Source organism: Salvia splendens, chromosome 12, assembly GCF_004379255.2.
Source record: "Salvia splendens isolate huo1 chromosome 12, SspV2, whole genome shotgun sequence".
NCBI lineage: Eukaryota > Viridiplantae > Streptophyta > Magnoliopsida > Lamiales > Lamiaceae > Salvia > Salvia splendens.
The window spans coordinates 21981056-22003602 of NC_056043.1; the positions used below are offsets into that span (position 1 = coordinate 21981056).

At 35.5% G+C, this 22547-nt stretch overlaps 2 protein-coding genes across 4 annotated transcripts; both read right to left on the reverse strand.

The window, feature by feature from the left end:
* Positions 1-1195: 1195 nt before the first annotated feature.
* LOC121759461 lies at positions 1196-7545 on the reverse strand. 3 transcript variants are annotated; one of them, XM_042155041.1, is made up of 7 exons: positions 7389-7545; positions 5684-6240; positions 5117-5280; positions 4318-4413; positions 3045-3301; positions 2268-2488; positions 1196-1831 (listed from the first exon to the last, which is right to left on the reverse strand). In XM_042155041.1, exons 2-7 carry the CDS (start codon positions 5987-5989, stop codon positions 1454-1456), a joined length of 1422 nt encoding a protein of 473 aa, XP_042010975.1. In that variant the 5' UTR covers positions 5990-6240; positions 7389-7545; the 3' UTR covers positions 1196-1453. The 3 variants fall into 3 exon arrangements, with proteins under 3 accessions (XP_042010975.1, XP_042010977.1, XP_042010978.1); XM_042155043.1 differs by having other exon boundaries at positions 5684-6257; positions 7389-7517; XM_042155044.1 differs by lacking the exon at positions 7389-7545 and adding an exon at positions 7288-7374.
* Positions 7546-11988: 4443 nt separating this feature from the next.
* On the reverse strand, positions 11989-16291 carry LOC121758968 (protein IWS1 homolog 1-like). The gene is made up of 11 exons (XM_042154438.1): positions 16044-16291; positions 15360-15831; positions 14791-14907; positions 14389-14609; positions 14125-14254; positions 13970-14032; positions 13441-13518; positions 13055-13143; positions 12909-12965; positions 12627-12780; positions 11989-12413 (listed from the first exon to the last, which is right to left on the reverse strand). The coding sequence occupies exons 1-11, from the start codon at positions 16058-16060 to the stop codon at positions 12315-12317; spliced, it is 1497 nt and encodes a 498-aa protein (XP_042010372.1). The 5' UTR covers positions 16061-16291; the 3' UTR covers positions 11989-12314.
* Between the last annotated feature and the right edge of the window lie 6256 nt (positions 16292-22547).

Here is a 22547-nt window from a genome sequence, read left to right on the forward strand (position 1 = left end):
CTCTCAAAGCCACTCAGACCTCACTTTGTTCATAAAAAGAAGAGGTGACCGGATGACCTGTTTAATTATCTATGTGGATGATATGATCATAACATGGGATGATGAAGAAGAAATAGAGAACTTAAAGAGAAACTTGTTCCAAGAGTTTGAAATGAAAGATCTGGGAGCTCTCAAATATTTCTTAGGGATTGAAGTGCTTCGATCCAAAGAAGGAATATTCCTGACACAGAAGAAGTATGTGTTGGATCTCCTCGCAGAAACCGGGCTCCTAGACTGCAAACCAGCAGACATACCGCTTAAGGTGAATCATGGACTGAAATTTGAAGATGGAGCAAAATTAGCCAATAGAGAAGAGTATCAGCGTCTTGTTGGCAAGCTAATATATCTCGCCCATACAAGGCCAAACATAGCCTATGCAGTGGGAGTCATAAGCCAGTTCATGCACAAACCTCAGGAAAATCACATGGATGCGGCACTAAGGGTAGTTCGCTATTTGAAGGGGACTGCAGGTTATGGAGTATACACTGATGCTAAGAAAGAATGATGATCTTGAAGTGGATGCATACATTGATGCTAACTGAGCAAGCAACCCGATAGACCGAAAGTCTACTGGAGGATACTTTACCTTCGTTGGAGGAAATTTGATCACCTGGAAAAGTAAAAAAATAGAAGGTGGTAGCATTATCGAGTGCTGAGGCTGAATTTCGAGGAATCAAGAGTGGTCTAACAGAGATTATGTGGTTAAGGCGTTTACTCACTAGGATTGGTCTTCCTCCTAAAAATAGAAGTCAGTTATTCTATGACAACAAGGCAGCTATCAGCATCTCCGAAAATCCAGTTCAGCATGACAGAACGAAACACGTGGAAGTGGATCGTCACTTTATCAAAGAAAAGATCGAATGAGGGATTATAGAATTTCCATTTGTCAGATCAGAAGATCAACTCGCAGACATTCTCACCATGGCAGTAAACCCCAAAAATTTTGAAGGAGGTCTTAAGTAAGTTAAGCATCGGAGATGCCGCTGCTCAACTTGAGGGGGAGTGTCACAAATACTTACCAAAACAAGCACAAGATGAAAGGAAGGAAAATATGTAATTAGTGGGTGATTGATACACAATTGCATTGTCTAGGAATAGATTATTTCCTACCATACACACGGTTGTAATATGGCCTATATTAAGGCAAACCTAGTGATGAATCAAATACACTGAAACATATTACAATCATATCAATTTTCAATACAATTATTGTAGGAATTGGGATGGAAGATTTAGAGCATTTTTGAGTGACCAGAATATCTAAGTATCGAACCATGATTTGAATCTCATACATATATATTTAACTTCGGCAAAGCACAAAATCTCATTATTACACTATAATAACGTCACTGCCCAAAAACAAATGACAACTTTGAACATCATTATCATTACTTCGCCGCAGGGAAGAGATGCCTCAGCGGGTTAGTACTGGGTAACTTTCACCATCGTATATTCCCTCGATAAACGCAACCAACACCCAGATCATGAGGATGCCTATAACAGCAGTCCGTATTATTTGACTGCTGCCATTTTCCATGATCATATCATACTCAACAGTTGATTCTACTAAAGGAAAACCCTCACCATCGACAACATCTGGAACCGGTTCTGTGGTGCTTGTCTGCCTCTCTGCGATTTGGCACAACGTGCCAGCCCCTTGAAGCCTAGCACATCTTATGCAAGTGCACTGTCCGCCAAGATATGAAGGAATGCTTCGAAAACGTTCAGACAGAACCTTCTTATAAGAATCCCCTTCGATGCTCAGTTTCTGCCTAGTTGTCGGTGTGAGAACCTGGCGCAAGGGGAATGAATCATTATTGATGAAGACCAACATCATTTTTCACTTTTCAAAGTGTCATTCAGATAGTTTTTAGTCTAATACAATTAATACTATAAGAGAGGAATTTTTATCGTAAAGACCTACATCATTTTCAATTCGATACAAAATATTGATGAAGAGAACATCATTTTACTTCTTACAGATCAAAAGCAAAACTCAACAACATTTTCAATTCAGTTCCATTATTGACGAATACAACATTATTTTCTTTTCTTTTTTTCAGATCAAAAGCAAACTTTGTATCATTCAATTTGATACGATTTCATTATTGATGAAGCCAAAATCACTTTTCTCTTTACAGTGTATTATCTTGGAACTAGTTATAATAGAAGATGTGATTTATCATTTGATGGTGATAGTTTTATAGTCTAGTTCAGTAGCTGCTTACTTGTATGAATGTTTGGGCAATAACGCGGACAACTGAAGGAAGCCGGATGACAACCAAAACACCCAAAACATTAGGAAAGTGATCTTGCAGAATGTTGCAGCAGTGTCTCAATAATTTCACGGGAATTCTCAGTGGTGTTAGTCCTTGACAATCCACTAGAACCGTAATTTGACGATTTTCTCCATCCAACAAGTGCAGGACACCGTGCTCCACCTGAGATACTTCATTTACAAACACCCCGTGAGTTGAGCATGCTTTATAGAGTAGCTGCCATAGCATGTACTCAATAAAAATACATTATATGCAAAACAATATATATACATACTATAAGTTAACATATGAACAATTATGTTATATAAATCACTTAGATAGCCCTCATTAGTAATACTAAAGTTTCAAATGTCCATTGATAAAAAAGAAAACATTTTACGGTTATTAGTGGGAACATGTGTAGTATTCTTGTCGCTTTGAATGCACTCCTCTTCAGTTGGTTAAAAGATTCTTCCGCTAATTATCATCGAGCCACTGCAATATTAGATGATTGCAGAAAAACTCATGTTCTCCTAGATGTTAGTGAACGAATCAAGTGGGAGGAAGAGTCAAAGGAATTCAAGAATTGTGACATACTTAAGTTTCTCTAACTCTCCCACCACAAGGATATCATCCTAACTTTCTGCTCAGGCCTCGTGCCATCAGAAGGTAATACTAATCATGACTCACGAGAACTTCAACATAAACAAAATATGGACAACTTAGACCAGATGCAGAAGAGCTTACCAAGAGCTTGGATAAAGCGTGGTCTATCATCAGATGGCAACTGGACACATGCAAGGCCAAGTCGGACAACGAGACACGGTCGATGATTCACATCTAGTCCATGCCAGAAGATCAAATTTGACCACAACTCAAGTTCCTCTCCAGAGAGAATTCCGTAATTCTCCCTCCATTTTATCGTCTTCTTTATAGATGATAGCAAGGTTGAGAAATCACCATCTGCAGCTACATAAAATCTCTGCAGTTCCTCTTGGTTGATTCTGTACAAATGTGCATATGTAATTAGGGATGTCAGTGCAGCCTCATAACCCGCTAAATTTAGAGGGTTAGGATAGAAAATTCTTGGCACGATAAAATTATAACCCGATTAGCCCGCAACCCGAAGTGCTAGCCCGACTCACATCCCTATATGTCATGCTCCAAAGGGTGTAGGAAAATAGAAAGACATAAATGTATTGGATGGTTTATGTGAAAACAGAGCAAAGTCTAGGGCGCTAACTAGAAGAAATCCATTAACAGAATCTGAGTGATTTATTTGGTAATCTAAAACTTAAAGGACTAGAAGGAATCCATTTGTTTCTTTCTTCTTTTTTTGGATAAGAACTAAAAAAATATTCTCCCTCCATCTCAGCTAAGATGCCAAATTTTCCTTAATAATCTGTCCAAAATAAGATGACACATGATTATTTTTTTAAATAATAAAGTAATTTTCTCTCTCCAATAAATACACCCATCCACTTTTTTTCTCCACAATTAAAATATTCAACTCTCTTTCTCACTTCATTTGATACTTAACGCCCACCTTTTCCCTCTCCAGTTTAACACACTAACCAACAATTCCTCAAATCCCGTGCCAATTAAGAAATGTGTCATCATAGCCGGGATGGAGGGAGTATTATTTTAGATGGTGAGCTGCAAAGGAATGAGTCAGCCCTTAAAATTCAATAATTATTGCTAAAGATAAAACTCCAGTCCCTAATTAAGTCCAAGACGAAGCCAGGACAATAACCCCCCATAAGGCCATAACACTTGCCTTTCTACCGATAAGCCTCCAGAATAGATAAAACAAAATCAGTAACTGACCACCACAAGTTTCTGTACTCTCAAGCATTTAAGGGTATGAAAACAAGCAGAGTATGAGTCTATGAGAGGAAGAGAAAACATGAATGAACACTGAATTTGAGATATCAGAGGAAGGCCGCAAATTAGACCATAGACTTCTAATTTCATTTTAGTTTTTACAGCTCCTCAATGATAATTAACAATTAAAATTCACCTTTCAGGCAAAGTGATACCCTGGGTTTCCAGCTCTTGGCAAAGGTGGTTAACCCAGTCTGTAGAGAAAAGGCCTTGAGGATTTTCATCACCAATTCTGTAAAAGGAAGAAAGAGATGGATAAAAGTAGCCCAACAAAAAATGATAAGAAGAACAAAGAAAGCTAAGGAACAATAACTGATTTTTCAAAAAACTTAATAGAAACTTCTCATGAGTGTATTTGAAGGTCTAGAAAGCCAATGTAAGAAATCAAGACCATAAAATGTTTCTCATGCGTTGCAGCCTAAAATTTCATGCACTCATGCTATACCGAGAACATATTAGAAAGATTGGCGGGGACTCAAAGGATTGACTATCACAAGAGAAAAACTCATAAAAATGGCCGTAAAAGAACCTAGTAGCATAGGGAGCAGATATCAAGATAGTAAAAAAGGAGGCTGACACATGAAAGGGAGGCAAAAGGAAGTTTATACACATAAAATTAAGAACAAATGTGATAAGCATGAGTATGATAAACAACAATCTAAGCCAAATCAAAGTAGAATTGCCCGAAAGCAGAGTACAGGGATATCTTCATCTTATGATATTAGAACAAGAACAAAGGTATCGTGTTATTCAAGATATGTGCTTTGTTTTGCTGAAACCAATTCAGTTATCTTCCAAGAAAGCTAGAATCAAATTCCGTCTTTCATTATTTTAAACAATTATCTCAGGTATCTTTTTGAGGCAAACCAAGAGAAACCATCACAATATCTTTAGCAAACTAGATGTAAATATGAGCCATAAACTGCAACATGTACCTCACGTTCTGATTACACTCTAAAGATGAGGTTTCTGAAAGATTTTCTGCACCTAATTGATAATCATCATGGCTAGGAGAATTTTCAGCTTCATCCAAGTCCTTACTGCTGCACTCATATAGAGCATTTGCAATTGAGAGAACCAATAATGGCCGTGATATCATCTAAAGCCCCAGATACATTCCAATATGCGAAGTAAGAAAATACAAAATTAGGAACTAGAGATAAAATTAGGGGTTGGGAGGAGATGATGCCAAACAATTTGCATTTTAAGAAATACTAATGGAATTTAAGGAATGTTAATAACCATGGTAATAAAACTGAGAAGACGTTTATAACCACTCTACTGAAGGTTGACCTGAAAGATACTCTTCAATGATTTTTCCAGAAGACGTATGAACATGGAAAAGCAGATTTAACATTTACTGTATTTTATATTAGACTCCTATATTTGTGAAAAACATGGATGCTTCCCCAGGAGTAGCACCAGAAGTCCATACATATCTAGTTAAGATGAGCAAGTATGAGTCAACACCCTGAGACCACACCTTTCAGTTGGGAGCCTACCTGAACTCCGTGAACCAAGAAACCAAAAGGTTTCCACTGCTGAACCCATTTGAATGGGGGGCAGCAAAGAAATTGTGAGCCTTGCAGCGCAGTCCAGAAAACTGGGCATTTGGCCCTTGATAACCTCCGCACAGTCTCTAATGCAACTGTTTTAGCAAGAAAAGTTGCCACCTGAACACCAGTTCCCTTTCCAATTTCCCACTTATGTGATGTTATTGGTTTTAAAGACTGACTTAAAAAGGATTTAGGGCCAGAAGCAATCGAAGACCTTCGTGAGACATTTTTATTACTGGGAACGTTGGCCATGCTAGACAACCCCAGCTAGCCAATATTGTCACTGTACTCACTAATTAAATAACTGCGTTAAACAAACTGTTTTAGATCAAACAAGAATAGTGGAGACACTTTTGTCCGGAGGGGATGGGGTACAAGAGCAGAAAATTAGAACTATTTGAGAGCATGAAGATCACATCTCTCAGGCGATGAAGATGTTGTAATGGAAGCAAGAAAACTTCACAGATCCAGATCTTAGGAAGTCAAAACATAGCTGCATAATCCTGTCAATGAAGACACACTGGAATAAGAATCAGAAACGACAACATGCAAGAGTGAGTAGACTAGTCATTAACTACATTACAAATATGACAGAAAACATCACTCATATATTGATGTTCAGTACACATGCTGAGAAACATAGTTCAAACCAAGCAAATTTGACCTTCTCCAAATATAAGGGGAAAAAAGCAAGAAGCTTAAAGCACATTACAAAACAGATAAGAATACTAGTACAACCCAATAGCAAAAGAAGCGTGTGTGGCGACAGAAAATTATAAAAAATGTATTTTCATTTATCGATTCATAATCACTCAATGTGAGGTCCAATAGTGTTGTCTATAATCAAGATGAAATAAAACCATGATGGCAGGCTGGCTTTAGAAGATGAATGAACAGTCGACATCTGCATTTGTTGAGAGACATAACGGAAATGTTTATCCTCTGTTACATTAGTAAAACACACGATGGAGTTGCCCCCAACTAAACCTATAAAAATTATTTGGAAAAGCTGAACTTTCGAGAAAAGAAGAATGCAGGAGACAACAATCATGAGATGTAATGATAATACCAACAAGGACCAACTTGCAAGATGACTAGTACTGAAAATTTGTGACCTAAATCAACTGGTAAGCTGTCTTTTGAGCTGATCAAATACTTCCACTCAAAAGGAAATTCCAAAACAATTTATCTGATATTTGATTAGTAAATAATTTAACAGAAGTAGGACTAAAATACGATCGCCAAAACATCTACCTTTGTCACAGCAATATCATCCACCTGAAAATGTCCTACTAATAGCGATTATCCCCGCTCAAGCACTGTGGTTGCTAATCAAAATACTTACTTATTTTCCAATTTTAGGTTTAGATACATGATTTCACTGAATTAATATGCGGACACCATCTTCCACTCATAAATTGAAAAAACCAGATGAATCAAAATCCGAAAATTCGTTGAACGCACATACAGAAACACAACGCAAACAAATATTTTGAAAACATTCAATTGAGACCGACGATCATTCTAAAACACACACATAGTCCAATTACCAAAAGAAATTCCGAAATTGTGCAATAGCGATTGAGATCACATGCGATGACAATAAATCCACAACAACCACCAGAAAAGAGAGAATGAATACAGAGGTTACCTATATAAGAGGAGAATAATTCTACGAAAGCGGAATCGAGAGAGAAGTTGAAGAAAGTATGAACACAGAAGCTGGGGGTGTTGATTACAGTTGGGAAACTGGTATTTGTCACGTGCCAAATACGAGCAACAATTTCGCGTATTCATATACGTGCCAAATACATTAATTGAATATCAAATCCCAGAACAATTTTGGACACTAATGTTTTTTAATTGAATATCGAAGCCTGTTACTCGGAGCCAAATTATCTACACCAATGTTTATTAGGTTTTAAAATTCAAACAAAAGTAAATTGAAAAAAATTAATAGAATATGAGTCTTATTTTTCTATATTAATTTTATAATAAAATGTTAATGTAACGAGTTAGTGGAGTGTGTGTCGTACTTATCATTTACGATAAAAAATGAAAGTGGACAATATTAAATGGTACATGCAACACATTTAGAGAAGAAAGCAATGAGAGAAAATAATTGTATTGAATTGGATGATGAAATGGTACTCAGCACCCATATATTTATAGGGATGTTGGTGACCCTTGAGATCCTACAATAAATGTATTCTTTGAACTACACTATTATTGGAACAAGGCAGGCATGATAAACGTTCCAATCTTGGAACTCCATTCTTCTTTAATGTTTATCCTTTTCTCAACACTCTCCCTCAAATTGAGTGGTGGGATCTCCAAAACTCAATTTGGAAAGCATATCTTCAAAACTCCTTGAGTTGACTGCTTTAGTTAGGATGTCGGCAAGTTGATCCTCAGAGCGAACAAAAGGGAGTTCAACAATCTCATTCCCAATGTTTTCTTTGATGAAGTGTCTGTCAACCTCCACATGCTTCGTTCGATCATGTTGTACTGGATTTTGTGAGATGCTTATAGCGGCTTTGTTATCACAGTACAACTGCTTCCTTGTCTCAGTGTGGTTGCTTTGAACTGAAGATCATACACCGGGATTTTATCTCTTCCGCTCACATATGTGACTGCCAAAGCATCCCAGATATGCTTCGCCGTCGGATGTTGTAAAACTCGACTAACCAGTCGAGGCTCGATGTTTTGTATCAACCAAGTGACCACACAGTGATCGGCTTGTTGCCATTGTATGAAGGCTGGATCGGTTCACGGTGGGGGAGGAGGCACTCCGGTGACGTGAGAGACCATTCCCCGACCGCTTATTGCCGTCTTCACCACCATGGACCAAAGGGCGTAATTTTCTCCATTCAACTTGTTCCCACCGATGTAGAGGGGATGCGTGTCAATTCTGTATGGCATGGCAGCTGTTTCTGGTGGATTTGGTTGGTTTGTCGCAAAACTATTGCGCATAAAATTGGCTAAGTGCCGGGCAAATTCATCTGCCATAGATGAATCTGAGGTTTCAGGTATTATTCTGTTGTCACTTGACATTTTGTCTTATGGTTACATGTACAACGGAAAAAAGGAAAAAAAAACGAGAAAGGGCAGAGAAAGGTATCAAGGACGATGATGATACCTTATCTGAGTCCAAACCCGCTCTGATACCATGTTAAATGGTACATGCAACACATTTAGAGAAGAAAGCAATGGGCGTAATTTTCTCCATTCAACTTGTTCCCACCGATGTAGAGGGGATGCGTGTCAATTCTGTATGGCATGGCAGCTGTTTCTGGTGGATTTGGTTGGTTTGTCGCAAAACTATTGCGCATAAAATTGGCTAAGTGCCGGGCAAATTCATCTGCCATAGATGAATCTGAGGTTTCAGGTATTATTCTGTTGTCACTTGACATTTTGTCTTATGGTTACATGTACAACGGAAAAAAAGGAAAAAAAAAACGAGAAAGGGCAGAGAAAGGTATCAAGGACGATGATGATACCTTATCTGAGTCCAAACCCGCTCTGATACCATGTTAAATGGTACATGCAACACATTTAGAGAAGAAAGCAATGGGAGAAAATAATTGTATTGAATTGGATGATGAAATGGTACTCAACACCCATATATTTATAGGGATGTTGGTAACCCTTGAGATCCTACAATAAATGTATTATTGGAACTACACTATTATTGGAACAAGGCAGACATGATCAACTTTCCAATATTGAAACTCCATTCTTCTTTAATACTTATCCTTTTCTCAACAGATAATTAATAGGGACGAATGAAAATGACAAAAATAAATAATTAATGAGAACGGAGGGAGTAAGTTTCCAAGTAAGAAAACTTTTGGATAAATATTGGAGCTTTTTATTTGATAAGTATCCAAATAAAAAATCTATAAATATCTAGGTTGTGACTATTTTACTTATGATATTGACTTACACTCATTTGCTTAAATTACATAAATGTATGATATAAAGAATAAGCAAAGAACCATGGAAAAACTTATTTCTTCTCCTAAGGGGCCGTTTGGTAGCTATATTACAGTTAGATAGAAGGACTTATCCGAGTTTAGTTGTGTGTTTGATAGCTATGTTACAAATCCGCATGACCCGTGTTTTGTATCCGGCCCGGACAAAGCCCACTTAAAAGCCTATGTTTCAAGCAACAATGTAACTACCTATTTGCCTAGGTTACATATCTGGTCAACCTAGTTAGTTTTATGAAAATATAATTTTACCCATCAATTTTATATATAGTCATATTTATATATACACTATATTTTATACAAAATACTTTAATTATATTTCAATCTACATAAAATTATATAATAAAAATTAAAAAATGAAATATTTAAGTTATGATTAAATTTATTATGTGCTCCATTTTTAGCATTTTATATAATAAGAAATGGTGTGCTTGGATATTTTTCATCGTCAACAAATTGCCAAAACCATCCAAAATTAAGGCAACATGGGGATATTTTAATCATTAAATTAAATTAATGAGGATAATTTCGACAATTCTAAATTTTATCTTTATTTGTAACTTGTTGTACCAAACATCTAAATAGGATAACTCACAATTATCCTTAGCTACCAAACACTCAATCAAGATAAATTAACTAATCAATACTATGATAACTATCACTATTTGTATCATGTCTAGTCGAAACATAACATGACTATCAAACGATGCCTAAGTAAATAAAATGCAGATAGATTTTACATGTATAAATCACTCTAAACATATTTTTTAGTATACTAACTAACAAGAATAATGATCTTACAAATGTCCATTCATGTGCTTTGCCTAATATTGAAAAAACTTTTAAACTTAAATATGATACAAGTGGAGTTTTAAAGCAAGAAGTAAAACTCATAGCTTACTCTTTTGAAAAACTTAATCATGCTCAATTGAATTACCCTACTTATGATAAGAAATTATATATTTGTATGTTATTTTGAGGTGTCTTGGGAATTGACAATTTTATTTGTTGCAAAGGTTGTGTATGGTTTTAATACTCCGACCATGATGGATCTTTCCACATTAGATTTGACTATACCTTCTTATTAGTAATGTAGATGATGCTCAAAACTAGGTAACTCGCATCATGGAACAACCCATTGAAGGACTTAGGTCGACCTCGAACTCAATAGATGACTCGCACATCACAAAAAGTTTTGAGCAACGTCATCCAACAAGATTAGTCGAGTATCGAACGGAAACGTGCCATGAAAATGGTGCTTGAAGCAAGGACGAAATGGTCGAGCCTAAACAAGACGCCGGAAGGGGAGTATTTGGAGCTGACGGAGTTCAGGGGCCTGGATCCAACCGGGTGGGAGTAGTGCACTTTATCGGGTAGCGAAGGCGAAGTGTGTAGGACAGAAACTCGTACCCGACCGGGTGAAACTCGGTGCCACAAGCCACCTGACCATGTGTGCATAAGCGTAGACTTGCAATTTTTTTTAGACTTTTCACCTTTTTGTAATCCTAAATATAAAAACTCGTGTACTGTCACTTTGGTTTAACCTTGAGTTTAGTTCCTCTCATTTGAATGGAAGAGTTTTATCTAAAATTTCATATTTCATGGTTGCTTGAGTGATCTTGTGTTACTTAGGTAATGGTAGGTGAGTTGCTTTGGTATAAGTAGTAAGAGTTGTTTTCATCTTCTTGAAGAAGATCCAAGGTCCCAAATGGGTTGGTTCTCTTATTCCTAACACCTTCTTCATTCTCTTATCTTTTCATCCTTATTGTTTTACCTCAAATTTTTTATGGTTTTAGCCTTTGATCCATAGTCGTGCCAAGAGAAAGCAGCTTATTCATTTGCCATATGTGCAAGGATTCACCTCGATTTTACTTTCACACAGCATACGGCCCTACCCGACTCAGTGACTCCATCTCCATGGATGACGATCAGGGACGGACACACTAGGTAAGCGGGTAGGGCACAAGCCCTTACCCCAATTTTTTTTTTAATTCTTTTTTACTTGTAAATATTTAAAATTTCGAAAAGTCATACTAAGCCCTTACTACTGAAGAACAAATTCCCCTATAGATAAGTGAAAAAATTATGTAAAATCATGGTTTTGATACACGTAGACACTGTTTCTGCTTACATTATTTACTTGCATCGGTTACTATTGAGAGTTTAAATCTGGTTAATTATTTCCTTTGTACGTAATTAAGAATGTCTCTATTTTTATGGGACAGATGAAGTACGACTTTTCTAGTAAACACCGAGATATTCAGTTAAACAATGGAAGTTATGATAGATTTATAACTAAAAACATTGATATATTCATATATGAGAGCAATAACAAAGGTAGCATAAAAGGATTACTTGTCCACGATCCAATTCCAGGATGCAATAACACACACATTATGGAAGGTTGATCAACGCAGCAAACACTTCCCCACACACATTCAATCAAGGTCACCCAGATTGACCAGATGCTTTCATCCACCACTCAAAACTGATGCAGCTTATTAGTATATCCATTTCATCCCATGCAAGTAACTGGGATACAGCAAGCAACACGCCACATTCGTGTTAATACCCAAACGAGAGGATTACAGATATTTCACCATGCCACGACCCTCCACGCTGAGCTTTGTAGCCTGTAGTTGCTTCCGTTTAGGCGCTTTCAGCTGTTGCAACTTCTTATTCATCTGCATATATAAAACAACAAAAGCACTTATAAACTACTACCATTTCTGAACATCTATTTATGCTATTAAAAATCTATGGGGATTACAAACAACAATCTCTTCAAGGAAAGGTCTGATATTTCTCATGAAAACTTTCTTTTAATCAAGCCCTATATTTTTCCCAAAACTGGTATTCCATCTGAGATTTGTCTGTTTCATGAAAGAACTACCAACCTTTGCCCTACGCTGATCTTGTACCATTTGTTTAGCACGAGCTCGTACTGCTTCTGGATCAACCTTGGATTGAGGACGAACCATAAAGTCCATGGACATTGCTTCAGGCCTAGAGGCATGTTGCCTCGAAGATGACTGACTAGATTTTCGCTCCCTGCACATTGACGTGTACGTACGTAAACAGAAAATTTGATGCAACAATCGTGATAATCATAAATATATAACAGGTTGAAGTTCCAATGCAAATAAGGAAGTAACAGGTAAACTGCAACTGATTCTTACTGCGAAAAATCCAGATCATCATCCCGTGATGCTCTTCCTGCTGCATTATTCATTACCCTGTCAAAGATCAACAAGAGAAATTTGTCAGTGCTGATTGACTTTCAAAAATAGAGTAGCTCTCCAGTCATAGGGTAGATTATAATTACTTTTTAGCAGGTGGCCTTCTGTAGCTTCTTTCGTCCTCAAAGTTTTTCATGTCTTCAAACCTTGTGCTCTTATTGAAAATTGGTCGGCTCTGTACCAATTACATCCACAAAGTCAAGTGATTCTTAAGCCATTAATAACAAATAGTAACTGACAAAGGATGTGATTTCCTTGAATTGTTTAATTTTATTTAGATACAGAATAATTAGTATCTTCTCGGAAAAAAAAATTAACTAAAAAGAAAAGGATTTTAACTCTGATCAAAACAAAACTAGCAATTATCACTTTTCAAGCACCACAGCTTGTTCACAAACAACCAGGATATTCCTCCACAACAGTCGAGGAGCAATAAATTCTTTAATGAATTAAGGGGAAACAGTTATATTACCCATTTATCCACCAATTCTTTGGCAAGTTTCCGGTTGGCAGTAGTTTCCTCATCAACCTTTGACAAAAACATAATGACCTACCAAAATATGATGCAGTATCAAGCTCAATCCCCAAGCAAGCCAGCAAAAACATACATATATAAATGCAGTAGAAAAAAAATACAGAAAGAATGTATATTTGAATGACAATCAACAAAACAGAGAAAAACTTGATAACATGGTTACAATATAAAACACGATGAGAAAATATCATAGGGGAAGATAATTTAGGACTCAACATTTAAGAAATCAAAATAAAGATTCTCAAGATATAAAGTCAAGACAACTATTAGAGTGAGTAAGTAAATGGAGGGGAAACATATCAAATGAGGTCAAAAGGACATATTTTACTACCTTGCTACAGAAAATCTTTTTTCCAGATCAATCATTCACTCCCTCACAAGTTATTAATAGTAATTATAACCACATAGAAGGAGATAGGTTTAAAGATATAACCATATGAAAATTTAAATCGAAGCTAACACTGACCTTGCCTAGTCCGCTCTTTTTTAGCTGTTCTTTGCGGTCATACTGCTCTAAGTCAATTGGGAACTGCAGAAGTACAAACAATTAGGCCTCCACTCCCCAGATGTTTTAAATTCACAGAATGGACAAAGTAATCGAAGAAGAACTGAATTACACACATCATTTAGGATCTTCAAAACAGCAGCACGAACATTAATATTTGGTAAGCTTCCATCTGGCAAAGGCTCAAGCCAATTCTTTAAGAGAGTCAAAACTCCATGATCAAGAAACTCTTGCTGGAGTTGCTTTCTGCATGATACTCAATCCTTATTAAAAACAAATAAAACTAGTATCATATGAGCATGGTCATAGGCCAGAAAACTGAAAATAAGGAGCTTATGAGCATAAGGAGATGCCCAAAATGTTTAAGGATAATAACTAACTTTGAGAGAACATCTGTCAGAAGGGACAGCTTTTTCAACTTATTGATTGCAGGTTTCCCCTGTCTATTGAGCTCTGCATCTTCTTCTGCAACCACCTCGAGCTCAGCCATCACATTCTCAACTAGCAATGCAATTTCAGCAGGACTTTTTTCACTCTTCTTCTTTTTCCTTCCAGCCTTGAAGAGTTCCTTGATTTCATCATCCTCTTCTCCCTCCTCTGCCTACAAATTAAGAATGCGATATTAGAATGAAAAAGCAAATGAATAAAACAGAAAAGAACAGTAACTTGACTTTTTTAAGGTTTAGATTATAGACCTTCCAAAATTAGTTATATAGAAAAGAAACTGCAAATTCACAAAGCTATAGAACAAGTGCATACTCTACACAAGATGTAATTCAAACCTCGGGAGCTCGACTTGGAGAATGTTCACGGTCACTTGCATAACGGTCAGAAGGATCTACGCCAGTATCATCGATGAAATTATCATCATCCAGAGTCCGAACACCTTCTTGGTCATCCTGAAAAAGTTTGGGTAAAAACCAGTCAACATTGAAGATGCATGTCATCATCAGACAATTAATATAACTAACCAAACATGAACACCAACAATGATGTGATTAATACTGGGTCATCAAAAATCGTGAACTGCACTTATTAAGGCATCAGATCAGATCCTCAAATTCAGGGAGCATGATATTACCCAAATTTGGCTATGCACATGCGTAAAAGCCAAACTATAGCTTCACAAAATTTCCGTAAATTCAACTTGTAGAATAAAAGTTCAAAATCAGATTATTATATTCACCAATACAATTTTAAATCCATAATATAGCAACATGAGCCACTGGACACTTGTCAATGCATTTTATACCAACAAGCAGATGAGATGATGATAACCTACACAGCAAGCACCGATAAAGAAGAGAAACTAGTTCGAGAATGAAACAATTGACGAGAAAACAATTATAACCTCAGAATTGTCACCCGCAATAGTGTCCCACATCTCTTTCATCTCTGGATCTGCCTGATGATCCTTCATCCTTCCTCCTCCACTCTTCCTAACCTTAAACTTCTTCTCCTTCTCAGCCTTTCTGTTTTTCTCCAGAATTCTTAATTTCTCCTCTTTGTCCCTCTTCCTCTTTCCGCCATCAGAGTAATCATCTCTCACCAACCCAGACACATCATCCTCCCGGCCATAATCCCCACCTACATCATCGTCATCTAATCCAAAATCTATGGGGCCTGGTTCTTTAACAGCTGATTTTTTAATCAATCGCTTCCGAGGCCTAGAACTCGAGTCATTTAACACCGGAGTTGGAGACCTCTCCCTGCGGTCATAGACGGAATCATCTATGTCATCGAAGAGATCCTGGGGCTGTTCCCCTTCAGATCGGACATCATCATCGAAGTCCACCAATGGCTCGCCTTCTTCATCACGGTAGCTAAATTCACATCATAAAATGCCAATCAATGATTTTGTAGCCCCAATTCAACATAGAAACTCGTACACCCATAAACGACAGAGCAATAAATCCACAGAAGCCCCCTGATTCCCAATCAAAACTCAAGCTTTACGGAAACACGCACACACAAAATATGAATGAAAAACCTAATTCAACAATCAGAAATCGGGAAATTGGGGAGGAGCACTTACGCGTCGTCGTAAGCCATGACTGTATCGTCGAATTACCCCGCGTCAAAGTAGAAACGAGAAAATTGGGTGTACAAATACGTTTATAGAAGTATAAATATCGCGTGTATCCAAGTTGTGGTGCGATTGTAGCTTCCTCAATTTGGTAAACAGATGGTATGAATGAGAAACCTATGTTTTGAGAGACGGCAATCGGAGCAGAAGCCGTGAAATTATTGGACAATATTACAAAAACAAATAAGAGATGTATGACTAATGATCAAAGAGTATGCGTTAGTTAGAATATAATACATAAATAAAGAACTTGTTATTTGAGTAGAGATTAAAGAGAAAATTAGAAAACAATAACAAACCAACCAATAGTTCATAAGTTTTGAAAAACTTCTTTGTAAACAATATTAACAGTAGCATCGCTTCTATTATCATCTTCATCTCCACAAACTAAAATCTTGAGACCTCTACGACTCAGAAAAAAATTGTGGTATGGGCTGCACAATATATACATACTTCCTTTGTCAGCGAAGAATTATAATTTTATTTCATTTTCGCTTCATCCATATATAATGATCTCATTTTACTCTTTTATTTTAGTAAGTGAACTTCAAATTTCACTAACTCGTCTCAATCACAATATGCTACTCCCTCCGTTCCAACTAAGTTTCCTTTTTGGGATGTCCCAACTAAGTTGAGTCGTTTCCTTTTTTTGACTAAAAAAACATCCCATCACTTTTATTTAATTCCATCATCTACTTTACTTTCTCTTTATCTTTCTTACTTTATTTTTCTCTTCTACTTTTTAACACAATTTCTTAACCGTCGTGCCAAAAAGTTTTGACTCAACTTAGTTAGGACAGAGGGAATACTATAAAAGTATAATTTATATTTCATACTAATCCAACTGAATAACTCAAAATATTGAAATTTAAAAACAATAATCAAACTTTCTGTCTGATATATGCTAATTTAAAACTTTTTTACAAATTTAAACATTAGTGAAACATTTTGTATGTATGGTGTAATTACCCCTCAGTATAGACTAAAACCTTTAATTATTGATGGACTCGTTACTCTTGAAATTGCAACACATAATTGTCAATGACTAAAAAATGACTTTTAAGAAATAGGCCAACATGAGCAAGCAAATACAAAAATAAATATTTTTTCACAATTAATATATTCATTTATGCCAAATTTAAATTCAATACAGGAAAATATATCTAAACTAAGAAAAATTAAAAAATACTTGAAAATTTTATCGTCCCTCTTGAGTTGAAGTAACACCAAATTTACGATCTAATATAAAGAAAATAACATATAGTATGCGTTCGTATTAATAAAAATGTTAAGTGTGATGCAATATTGTTCTGGGTTTGATATTGATATTAATTTAGTTTCGCCTTTTTATCATTATTATTTGGTATTTTATTAATTATTATTTGGTTTAGCCAAATTTTATTTCAATATGTGATAATATAGTTACATATTCCAATATTTTGAAAAATCTAAAAGGAGAAATATGAGTAACTCAATTCTAACTATATACTATGAATTTAATTACTTAGTAAAAAAGACTTCAAAATTTTGTTTTCCCTCTTGAGTAGAAGTAACATCACGTATACGATCTAACATCACGAAACTAACACATAGCATGTGTTCGTATTAATAAAAATGTTCTTGTGATGCAATATTGTTCATTGTTTAATAATAACATTAATTTAACTTCACTTTTTATAATTATTTTGGTTTAGCCAAATTTAAATTTAATATATACATATTTCAAAATTTTGGAAAGTCTAAAAGATAGAAATATAAGTAAATCAAAGTCAATTCTAACTATATATATAGACTTAATTATTTATTAAAAAAAGTATTTAAAAATATATATTATACAAAGTCCAATAAATAAAAAATGCAAATTAAAAACTGTATTTAATCAAGAAAGATGCTATAAATTGATTACATAGTTTTATAAAAAGTACTAAAAGCCTACTAACTCAAAATGACCAAAAGGGCAAACAAAATAGCTTCACAATTTCCCGCCAAAAAGGGCAAATAAGTCTTTTCATTCAACTGACACTTTAGATTATGATTGATAGATTATTCTACAAAAATATAGCAACATGGATCATAACAAATCATTATATCTTACTTAACCATTTTGATTTAAGCCCAGAAATAATTAAATTCGAAATCGGGCCTCACATTCACCATGCACTGCAGCCCCAATTTATTTAGAAGTAGTTGGGCTCAAATTTATATTTGCATAGCCCAAATAATTAAATCATGAGTCCAAATAAAGAAACCCACATTCAAATACCTTAGGTCTTCTTCTTCCTCCCTCATTCACCAAAAAAAAATGACTCTCCCTTCCTCCCTGCCTTGTTGCCGCCGTCCCGCCGCTCTACCAGCGCTGCCGTCTCCGGCAGCGTCCCCTTCCCCCTCTCGTTTCTGTCTCTCTCCCTTCTCTCCCTCTTTCTCTCTTCTCTCTTCTCTCCAGCCTCGCGCCGCCGCCCTCTCTCTCTCGATCTGCCGCCTCCGCCACTGTGTATGAACAGGCGGCGGCTGCGCCATCCTCCTCCCGGTAGTCCGGCCGTATCCGGACAGCAGCAGTCTGCACTCTCTCTCTCTCTCTCTGTCGGTTTCTCTCCCCCTTCACCGTACCGCCGCTGCCGCTGCGGATCCGCCTCCGCCGCCGATCTGCCCCTGCCGCCCAGCTTCCACTCCATCACCTCCTTCCTCTCCCACTCCTTCTTTCTCTCCCTCGGCTCTGCCGCCGCCGCCGCCACTGTGCATGCACAGGCGGAGGCCTCGGCCTCCTCCGCGCCTCGCACCGTCGGCCGCCGCCACTGCCGACACCCCTCCCCCCGCCGTACGTCATTTTTCCGATAGGTATGGTGAGCAGATTTTGTTTTTCCACTTTTCTCTTTGTTTTATTTTCTAAAGATTTAATCTTTGATTTCAAGGTTTGGTGTTTAAAAGTGTTTCAAATCTTCTTCAAGAAGTTTGCATTTGGTTGGACTATTTGAGAAGCCACTATTGCTCTATATGGCTGCCTTTTTTCTATACAATGGTTATCATTTCTCAAAATGACCTAAAGGGCAAACAAAATAGCTTTACAATTTCCCGCCAAAAAGGATAAAAATGTCCTTTCATCAAATTGGCACGGTAGATTAGTATAGATGATGTGGATATGAAATTGATAGATTTGAAGAAGAAATTTGACGAGAGATTTATCAGGTTCTCCGCTTTGATTTAAAACAAGGCTTTTTTATTTTTATTAATGAAAATTTATCATTTAACTCATAATTTTTAGTTGATTTTGATTTCATCGAAACTTATAAAACTAGCTTAATTTTTATACATATTTCAATTATAATACAAATAAAATTTTAATAAAATTTATTGTGAGTTTTATATTTTTCATCATTATATCTTCATTAATTACATAATAATTATCTAAAATCGGTCATCGTGGAATAATGCTAGATTTATTGAAAAGTTAACCAAAAATCGATTTAAAAATCATCAAAATTTTAGTTATAGGAGACAATGGAGAAATGCGAAAAAGTTATGATTTAATGAACTAATTTTATAGAGTGAACTGCACCGTTAGTCCCTAACGTTTAGGGTTCTTATACCACAAGCCTCTAACAAAAAAGAAAATCGCCAAACAATCTTAACCAAAGAAATAATCACAAATGAGGTTCAGACCTTGTATAAGGGCCTTTTTGTCACTCCACTTTATTGCTAACATTGCCGAGTTGCATTCATCCAGACTTCATGTCGTTGTCCTGAAAAAAACCCAGTTACTTGAACATTAAAGTTGTTTCTTTTTATCAACATTTATACGTCTATATTGGAAAATAAAATCTCAGTATTTATACGTCCATATATGTTTCTTTTCCTCTTATTTCTTTATGTTCACTTTTCACTTCGTATGTATTCCATATTTAGTTATATTTCATATTGAATTTTTTATATACATTTATAATATTTTATTTTCTATACTAAAAAAGTACTACTATTGAATCAATCATTTTTTATCATATCAATCTTTTTGTTTATGTTTCATATTTCTTAATTATATTGTAGTATTGACTTTATCATAAGTTTCAGTTATATATATTTTATTTTGAAGTAATTTTTTTCATAATCATTTTAATATTCTCAAATTTTGATAATTAAACAGTATATAATGTTTTATACTACTAGTATAAGAAAAATAAAAGATATTCTATAATAGAATAAAAATATTTTTAAAAAAACTAAATTTCTTTCAAACAACAGCACATACTTTTCTCCTTTAATTTTTTTATATTTTATGGAACATTTTTTTATTTTTAAATGTTCAAGATAATTATCAAAATGGCGTAAAATTAATTCTACAATATGAAATATATTACTGGACCAAAACTATAAAAAACCAATCCTACTTAAACATTAATAACGTGAAATTAAATACTGTATGAACTATATCAAAAACCAAACCGAAAATGAGAGAAAGGAATTGAATAGAGAGAGGAATTGAATGAATAAGTTTTGGCCTCCCAACATATAAAAATGAAGATAAAGAGAGATAGAGAGAAGCCCGCAGCTTGGGGTAATATGAACCAAGGATGGGGTTCTGGGGATAGATTCGGACTTGGATCTCCTGGTGTGGAGGAATCACAACAAGGGGTGTTAGTGCACTCATACCCCATTATTCGGACTTGGGGTGCTGTGATTCACATGAGGGAATCCAAGTCCGCATGGATCCCATCCATGAACCAAAGACTTATTTTGACAGAAGTGTGCAGGTATAAGAGACTACGACATAAGTGTGTAGGTATGACACAATTTGACTATATTGCCCTTCAAGTGATTTGGGTGTTTTCATCTGAAAAAGTGGCTAAAAAACCTATTTGTGATTATGTCTTTCATTAGGTGTGTTTGGGTATATATATATATATATATATATATATATATATATATAGGATTGTATTCGATGTCGAACTATTTTTAATGACCGAACTAAAGACTGAATCTTGTCCACATATTTTTATAATCTTGTGGTCATAATTAATTCAAGCATTTAATATCAAATATTACATATTTCCATTAATTTAATTCGAAAATCAGAGCTGGGGGATTGTTTTGTCATTCCAACTTTGGCAGTTATCATTTCTTCCTTAATTCAAGTCACGTAAATATGGTAGAGATTTGTATACGATGAAACTGCAATCTCTTGTTCTCAATTAAATCTGCATTTCCATTCCATCGCTAGAACCAGGGCAGACCCATTTTTTAATCTTCATAACTAAATATCTTGGTTTGCTGCAATGGAACATTCAAGCACCCCAAACGCGTAGAGATGATTTTACTAATACGTCAATGCACCTCGATTGATCTTTCTCCGACGACTGATTTTACACATGAAGCAGCGAATGGACATGCTTCAACCGAGATTAATCAAGAGCCTCAGGAACAATATTTGATGAGTTACAATAAATTCTGAAGAATCAAGCGATCCTAGTTAGTTCTATCGTTTCTTGTTGTATCTGTTATGCTACGTGGTCGACGACAGATTTATCGAATGATTAATGTATTCAAATACTTATTTTAGTGATTAATGTATTCAATAAATTCAATGATTTTGTTTGATTTTTGAATGTCGAATTGTAACAGTTTATGTATCTAGTAATTTATGTGTTTGATTGTTATGAATGTCGAATGATTACTGATTATGTGTTTTGTTCGAGTAATGAACTGATTATCATTTGGGATGAATTGTTTTGTTTTAGTAATGAACTTGTTATATTTTGCGATCAACCGTTTTATAGGAGCAGTGATACGATTATCTTTTTTATTATTATAGTAGTTTTAAGCATCTTACAAGCAACGACTGATTTTCCATAATGTTTGATCATGATGCAAGGAATCGCAAAAGGTTAAAGGAGAAGCAGAAAAAAAAGTAGTTCAAGATCCCTAATGCCATGTATGATAGGCTCGTTGTTTGACTCAATTGTGATCGTGAGTCGCGAGTCAATTTTGATCTTAAATCAATTTTAGATGTAATTTTTCAGTTTTTGAACTTCTTTAATTTTAAAGTAGTTGAACTACATTTTCAGTGTGATGCATCGTTTTACATACATGATGAAGTTTTTATATATTCTGTTTCAATGTTATACTATTACTTTTATATTCTCTGGAATGACAATGAATTAACACTTTTATAAAGATTGATGCCATTCATCTTTTCCAATTAATTTAATGCGTTTTTGAATTACACTATATAATGAAGTTTTTCGCATTGTTATTCCGAAGCTATTTTTTATATAATATTATACCTGCATCTTATACTTTTATAACTTCATCATATAATGTTATAACTTCATCCAAAAAAATGAACCCAATTTCAAATGAACCAAATATGAAACAAATCACTACATCTTATAAGGTTATAACTTCATCAAATATTGTAACCACTTCATCTTATAATGTTGTAATGTCAACTGAGCCTTGAAAACA

What these genes read in the sequence shown, in the direction of transcription:
- LOC121758968 (XM_042154438.1), bottom strand. An exon ending in TTTTGAAGATCCTAAATGAT is followed by an intron (nt 14,033 to 14,124) that starts GTGTGTAATTCA and finishes GTACTTCTGCAG; the next exon opens with TTCCCAATTGACTTAGAGCA. An exon ending in AAAAGAGCGGACTAGGCAAG is followed by an intron (nt 13,519 to 13,969) that starts GTCAGTGTTAGC and finishes ATATTTTGGTAG; the next exon opens with GTCATTATGTTTTTGTCAAA.
- LOC121759461 (XM_042155041.1), bottom strand. Translation starts at nt 5,989, where the DNA reads ATGGCCAACGTTCCCAGTAATAAAAATGTCTCACGAAGGTCTTCGATT. An exon ending in TCTTGGTTCACGGAGTTCAG is followed by an intron (nt 5,281 to 5,683) that starts GTAGGCTCCCAA and finishes CTGGGGCTTTAG; the next exon opens with ATGATATCACGGCCATTATT. An exon ending in TTGCCCAAACATTCATACAA is followed by an intron (nt 1,832 to 2,267) that starts GTAAGCAGCTAC and finishes CCCTTGCGCCAG; the next exon opens with GTTCTCACACCGACAACTAG.